We start from the raw sequence: 7,575 nt of genomic DNA, 5'->3' as shown, positions 1-7,575 counted from the left end.
ATGATTTGATATCTTTGTAATTCTCTTCGAACTATCGATTTGGTTTGGCCAATTAGATTGGTTTTTCTTGCAATGAGAGAAGTGCTTAACATTGGGTTCAATCTTGCGGTGTCCTTTCCCAGTGACAGTAGGGACAGCAAGGCACATATTGTATTGTTGCCATCGAGGATAAAAAGATAGGGTTTTCATCATATTGCTTGAGTTAATTCCTCTACATCATGTCATCTTACTTAATGTGTTACTCCGTTCTTTATTAACTTAATACTCTAGATGCATGCTGGATAGCGGTTGATGTGTGGAGTAATAGTAGTAGATGCAGAATCGTTTCGGTCTACTTGACACGGACGTGATGCCTATATTCATGAGCATTGCCTTAGATATCGTCATAACTTTGCGCTTTTCTATCAATTGCTTGGCAGTAATTTGTTCACTCATCGTATTATTTTCTACCTTGAGAGAAGCCTCTAGTGAAACCTATGCCCCCCCGGGTCTCTTTTCCATCATATAAGTTCTCTTTTCCATCATACAAGTTTCCGATCTACAATATTAGTTTCCGATCTACTATTTTTGTAATCTTTTACTTTCCGATCTATAAACCAAAAATATTAAAAATATTTACTTTATCATTTATCTATCTCTATCAGATCTCACTTTTGCAAGTAACCATGAAGGGATTGAAAACCCCTTTATTGCGTTGGTTGCAAGTTTGTTTGATTCTTTGTGCAGGTATTCTGTGATTTGTGCGTTCTATCCTACTGGATTGATACCTTGGTTCTCAAACTGAGGGAAATACTTATCTCTTCTTTGCTGCATCACCCTTTCCTCTTCAAGGGAAAAACCAACGCAAGCTCAAGAAGTAGCAGGGTTAAGCTTGGGGAGTTGATACGTCTCCATCGTATCTACTTTTCTAAACTCTTTTGCCCTTCTTTTGGACTCTATTTTGCATGATTTGAATGAAACTAACCTGGACTGACGTTGTTTTCAGCAGAATTGCCATGGTGTTATTTTTGTGCAGAAATAAAAGTTCTCGGTTTGACCTGAAAATTTACGGAGAATATTTTTGGAATATATAAAAAATATTGACGCAAGAATTATCCAGAGGGGGGCCACCTAGAGGCCACAAGCCCTGGGGGGCGCCCACCCCCCGGGATGCGCACTACAGGCTTGTGGGCCTCCTGGAGCGCTTCCGACCTCAACTCCAACTCTATTTAACCAGGGAGAAAAAAATCAGAGAGAAGGATTCATCGCGTTTTATGATATGGAGCCGCCATCGCCTCCCGTTCTTCCTCGGGAGGGCTGATCTGGAGTCTGTTTTGGGCTCCGGAGAGGGGAATCCGTCGCCATCATCATCATCATCAACCTTCATCCATTGCCAATTCCATGATGCTCACTGTCGAGAGTGAGTAATTCCTTCGTAGGCTCGCTGGTCGGTGATGGATGAGATTTATCATGTAATCGAGTTAGTTTTATTAAGGTTTGATCCCTAGTATCCACTATGTTCTGAGATTGATGTTGCTATGACTTTGCTATGCTTAATGCTTGTCACTAGGGCCCGAGTGCCATGAATTCATATTTGAACCCTTTATGTTTCCATGAGTATATGTGTGTTCTCGATCCGATCTTGCAAGTTGTATACACCTATTATGAGTTATGATCCGCATACCCCAAGGTGACAATAATTGGAATTCTTTCTGGTGATTATCGTAGTTTGAGGAGTTCATGTATTCACTAAGTGCTAATGCTTTGTTCCGGTTTTTTATGAAAAGGAGGCATTAATATCCCTTAGTTTCCTTATGGACCACGCCGCCACGGGAGGGTAGGACAAAAGATGTCATGCAAGTTCTTTTCCATAAGCACGTATGACTATATACGAAATACATGACTACATTATATTGATGAATTGGAGCTAGTTTTGTGTCATCCTATGTTATGACTGTTGCATGATGAATGCCATTCGACATAATTATCCATCACTGATCCAATGCCTACGAGCTTTTCACATATTGATCTTTGCTAAGTTACTTTCACCGTGCTACTGTCACAATTGCTACAAAACTGCTACTGTTACTGTTACCACTCTACCGTTACTATCATACTACTTCGCTACTAAATACTTTGCTGCAGATATTAAGTCTTTCAGGCGTTGTTGAATTGATAACTCAGCTACTAATACTCGCGAATATTTTTTGGCTCCCCTTGTGTCGAATCAATAAATTTGGGTTGAATACTCTACCCTCGAAAACTGTTGCGATCCCCAATACTTGTGGGTTATCACTGATCGACTACATGCATCACCAACCTACTTTCGCCGCGGTGACTGCGCGTCTAGTGGTAAACCGGAGCCTGTAATCTATCCCCAGCAGCATGATCTTGGTTGCGCGATTGGATTTTTTTATTAATCGCTAGAGTAGCGTATCGTGTGTCCCAACAGCATGCCGGTCTATATTGCTATCAAGTCAACTACACAAGCCCACTACTCCCATTAATCCTCTCAACACTCTCGTAGCCGCTCACGATTCCTCGTCTTTCTCACTCGGGAAACCCTCTTCAACTACGTTCAAATCACTCATCTTCACACATGCTCATTCCACATCACATCCTCTGTAACAATCTTGCCTCTTTCACTGAAAGACATCCTAGCAATGTAAAAAATGTAGCCCTCCAATCCATTGAGTTTCTAAATTGCTCTATCCCCAACAAATTTTTTGAGGCATTCACAAAACACCTCCACCTACTCCTAAAAAACCTTAAGAGTCCTAGATGCGGGTGGGGGATGACCCTACACAAACATCAATAGCACCGACTGTATGAAATCTGTATCCTCCTTCCTAGTTCTTCCCAAGCTTAGATGGAGGCAAGATTTAAAAAACCATGCACAACATCAAATCTCATACCTCACGAATGTACAACCCAACCATGAGGGATATCAAACGTATAATGTATCCCTATTTTGCTCTCAGAGTCTTAACTCACTACTGGAAACAGTGAATTTGCCATCAGCCAGCTCTTTGCCATCTGCCAGCTGATGACAAAGAACGTCTTTGCCATCTGCTTAGCTTTCATTTTGATAGGGTGGTTGAATTTGTGACTATGTCAAATGATTGTTCCACTCAAATTAACGTGTAGTTAAGAGAAGAGTACACGTTATCTAGGAAAGAGTAGTGCGAGTGACGCGTTAGGAAAATCTATGCACATTGATATTGTATCCATGCAAAAGACGTATGCCACCAAGGGACAAATTTGCCGAGCTACCCAATTACCCTCCTCCATAGCGAGGTGGTTCCTTGGGATGCGAGACAAAACTTTATGCAATTCAAGATAGGATAAATAAAGGGCAAATTACCGCGCTTCTATATAAACTACTTCCTCCGTCCCATAATGTAAGATTAGGGAGTACATGTTTGCATGCCTATGAAATAAGATTTTTTTTCAGAGTTGAGAACGAAAAATATTGCTGGTGTGCAGGGAGAAGGGATGGAATCTTTGTGTTTTTTTGGATGAGAAAAAAAATGAATGAATCGCAAACCAAAGTTGTGGACTCATAAATCGAAACTGACCGCAGCCATCCGATCAGCATCCAAAGGCGAGGATACGGGCCACGCTGCATATTTTGCAAAAACACTCTCTTCCCCAGCCTGCCCGCCCCCATCCGATTCCCCAATCCCTCTCTCACTCCGATTCGGGCGGGGCCCAAACCCTAGGTCGCCGGCTCCTCCCGAAGCGAGTCTAGCTGATCCGTTTGTTCTGCACAAGCTCTGCCGTGTTTCGCCGCTGTTTCCTCTTTAGAGGAGGAAGAAGAAGAAAGAGAGGGATCTGGTCGACTGCCGTCGGCGGCGATGGGCGACGGCCGCGGCGGAGGGTCAAACCGCCCCGCGTGGCTGCAGCAGTACGAGCTGGTGGGGAAGATCGGCGAGGGCACCTACGGCCTCGTCTTCCTCGCGCGCCTCAAGCCAACGCATCCCCAGGCTGCTGGCCGCCGCGGCTCCCCCATCGCCATCAAGAAGTTCAAGCAATCCAAGGAGGGCGATGGCGTCTCGCCTACCGCCATCAGAGAGATCATGGTAACTCATCTCCGCCGCCGGTTGCTTCATTCCTTCGTGGCGTTCCAGACCCTGGCCATATAGGACTGTAATCTCTCTCCCTACGCTTGCCCTTTGACTGCAGCTCCTGCGCGAGATCAACCACGAAAATGTCGTCAAGCTCGTCAACGTCCACATCAACCACGCCGACATGTCCCTCTATCTCGCCTTCGATTACGCCGAGCATGACCTCTATGTATGCAACTCCCATCCCCTGCTTATATGTGCCTTTTTCATTCCTGTCGACCTCTTGGTATGAAATTCAAATCCAACTCTCTCGATGGAATAATTAATTAACGAAGCACTGCTCTATCCGCAGGAGGTTATTCGGCATCACAGAGAGAAGCTTAACCTCTCCATTAACCAATACACAGTTAAATCCTTGCTCTGGCAACTGCTCAATGGCCTCAACTATCTCCATAGGTATGTCTATATATATTTTCTATTAACAATTCGAGCAGCATGATTCTCCACAAGCTGATGTCTTCACTGTAAATATATGCAATGTTTATCTGGATCAATCCTATCAAAATCTGATCTATCCTACCTGTCTCCCCTCCTGCAGTAACTGGATTATCCATCGAGACCTCAAGCCTTCTAATATACTGGTATGTTGCTTCATGCCTCACGCTGATACACAAATCTGTCCAGTATTGTCTCTTTTGCTTGCTAAGCATGCTGCAATGGTGTGCCCCAGTAGGTCATGGGAGAAGGAGAAGAACATGGAATTATAAAGATTGCTGATTTTGGTCTGGCTAGGATATATCAAGCTCCACTAAAACCACTAAGTGACAATGGGGTGAGTAGCTCTATCTACATTCCTATTTCAAGTAATATGAGGGAACCAAAGGATGGTACTTTGGTAATGGAATGCAGTCATTCACTCATTCCGCCAAGTTACCACTAGTATTCTCAGGTCCCCACTGTTCTTATAGACTCAAAGCTTATAATTTGCAATTGCATGCAAATATATTATCACACAGTGCACCCATTTTGAATGTTTGAGTTCAGTATCTGAATACAATCTTGGCCGTTGATTGGAGTCCATTGACGGCCTAGGAGGATCCACATTAAATCCCATAATATACCCTCTTAAACCTTCTAAATTTAACTCTAACTGTACATTAATTACGGCATGTGGTAGTATTATTTTGTACAACACTGCTTCATGAATAGTTGAGGTGGTATGGTAGATTTCCGCAGTACTTTTGACACTGCAATTTATTATGCTAATTCCCTGATTTGAAATAAATTTCAGGTTGTTGTAACTATCTGGTATCGTGCACCTGAGCTGTTACTTGGAGCTAAACACTACACAAGTGCTGTTGGTATCCTTGCAGAGAGAGAAAAACAGATCCTTTTACTATCAACTTTTCTTCATTAATTCTGTTATTCTCTTAACCATCTCCAGACATGTGGGCAGTTGGTTGCATTTTTGCCGAATTGCTTACACTGAAACCACTGTTCCAAGGGGTTGAAGCAAAAGCTACTCCAAACCCTTTTCAAGTATGGGCAGTTGCACTCAGTTAGTTAGTATTGCCATCTTGTTTTTAGATTATATCACTAGACTAAAGTTGTTATATTTTACATGACGATCATGTCTCAAGTAACTTTCCTCCGTTTATGCCATTGGTATATCTCACAGTTGATTTACACGTCTTGTAGCTCGATCAACTAGACAAGATTTTTAAGGTCTTAGGTATGTATTCCTTGTTTTTGCTTGTCTTGTTTGTTTTGTCATGCTCATCAGAAATATACTCACAGTAATAACCCAACTCTTGTGAAGGTCATCCTACGGTCGAGAAGTGGCCTACCCTTGCAAATCTTCCATGCTGGCAAAATGACCAGCAACACATTCAGGGGCATAAGTAGTATGTTGGACATTGTTGAGCTGCTCTAAGAAGGATTAAATATCTCTTTTATTATTACTTAACTTAATATACTGTAATATTTCCCTTGCAGTGAGAACACAGGTCTTCATACTATTGTTCACTTGCCGCAGAAGGGTCCTGCATTTGACCTTCTCTCAAGAATGCTCGAGTATGTCTCTTGCTCTCTAGTTTGTTGGAGTTAACATTACGTTGGTTGATGAACATATTTTTTGTTCTTTTTTGTACTATTATGGTGTTGGTTTATCATCCTAGTATTCCTCATGTTTCAGGTATGACCCTCGAAAGCGTATTACAGCTGCACAAGCTTTGGAGCATGAGTAAATAATTAATACCTTCACCTATTCTTTTTCCCCCTTTCCCGTGTTTGGATGCTTCTGTTTCCATATCTGTATAACTAGTTCTTAGCTGATGCATGCTCTAGACTTGTAGTAAGCTACCTGAATCTAGATGAGCAAGCATCAAAAAGATGCTGCCCCGCAATAGCTATCTGGTGCATATTTTAACCACCTGTCAGACCATTATGCATCCTTATTGGTGCTACCAAATATGAGATCTTTGGAATATGCTACGGTTTCCTTTGTGCTACTAGTAGGGAGACTCTAGCCGCAAAAAGATGCTGCCCCGCAATAGCTATCTGGTGCATATTTTAACTACCTGTCAGACCATTATGCATCCTTATTGGTGCTACCAAATATGAGATCTTTGGAATATGCTACGGTTTCCTTTGTGCTACTAGTAGGGAGACTCTAGCCGCTCCTGTTATGCCACTGTCTAAACCGCCTTACTCTACTCTATTAGGGCATCTCCAAGGCTATCCCCTAAAACAGACACACTATCCGTCCGCGAACCGCGCCCGGACGCGTTTGCGGACATGATACGGGAGCCGGCCGTCCAATGCTATACCTTAAATGTCCGCCCCTATTAACTTTTAAAAATAGCATTCCGTCAAATGCCTCATATTAAGATAACACATGCTAGCCCTTCCGCCAAAATTAAGTGCCTTCCGCCAACATGGAGCAAGCCATTTAGTGGCTTCCGCAAAAGATGCTACCCCTTCCGCCAAAACATGCTATTTAGCACTTAATTACTAGTTAAAGCATGCTAGCCATTTAGTGGCTTCCGCCGAAGATGCTACCCTTCCGCCAAACAGGTTAATTAGTGCTTCCGCCAAACATGCTAGCAGCTTCCGCCAAACATCTTCACCTTCCGCCAAACAGGAAAAAAATTAGCGGCGGCCTTCCGCCATCCGGACGGAGAGGAGGGATACATGGTGGCTTTTGATTGGCCAGATGGATTTCCGGGCTCCTGCAAAGCCGCATTCAGACATCCGGACGCGTCCGCGGACGTTTGAGGGATAGCACTGGATGGCAAAAGTGCCCGGACTCCCGCAAAGGACATATACGGATGATTTGAGGGTCCGCGTTGGAGATACCCTTAGAAGCAGTCTGGAATTGTTCTTGGAATCATGCTATGTTTTAACCTCAAAATTTCCTTTATTTACATATAAAATGGTTTTTAAACAAGGGGTTGCCTTCTGATTTCCATTATTACAAACCATTAGGAGTTCGTTACAGCAGAAAAAACCATAACAGCCTTACATCATA

At 43.1% G+C, this 7,575-nt stretch overlaps 1 protein-coding gene across 1 annotated transcript in view; it reads left to right on the top strand.

Moving 5' to 3' along the window:
* Positions 1-3,623: 3,623 nt before the first annotated feature.
* LOC119337912 (cyclin-dependent kinase E-1) overlaps positions 3,624-7,575 on the top strand; it is a 6,010-nt gene continuing 2,058 nt past the window's right edge. The window contains exons 1-11 of the mRNA XM_037610165.1: positions 3,624-4,061; positions 4,165-4,275; positions 4,399-4,502; positions 4,645-4,687; positions 4,780-4,878; positions 5,338-5,407; positions 5,491-5,585; positions 5,745-5,778; positions 5,866-5,950; positions 6,042-6,119; positions 6,241-6,288. Coding sequence (XP_037466062.1) covers positions 3,837-4,061; positions 4,165-4,275; positions 4,399-4,502; positions 4,645-4,687; positions 4,780-4,878; positions 5,338-5,407; positions 5,491-5,585; positions 5,745-5,778; positions 5,866-5,950; positions 6,042-6,119; positions 6,241-6,288 — 992 coding nt within the window. The 5' untranslated portion in view covers positions 3,624-3,836. The remainder of the gene's footprint in view (positions 4,062-4,164; positions 4,276-4,398; positions 4,503-4,644; positions 4,688-4,779; positions 4,879-5,337; positions 5,408-5,490; positions 5,586-5,744; positions 5,779-5,865; positions 5,951-6,041; positions 6,120-6,240; positions 6,289-7,575) is intronic.

Source organism: Triticum dicoccoides, chromosome 1B, assembly GCF_002162155.2.
Source record: "Triticum dicoccoides isolate Atlit2015 ecotype Zavitan chromosome 1B, WEW_v2.0, whole genome shotgun sequence".
NCBI lineage: Eukaryota > Viridiplantae > Streptophyta > Magnoliopsida > Poales > Poaceae > Triticum > Triticum dicoccoides.
The sequence above is the reverse complement of the archived record's forward strand: the minus strand, read 5'-3'. Positions and strand labels throughout refer to the sequence as shown.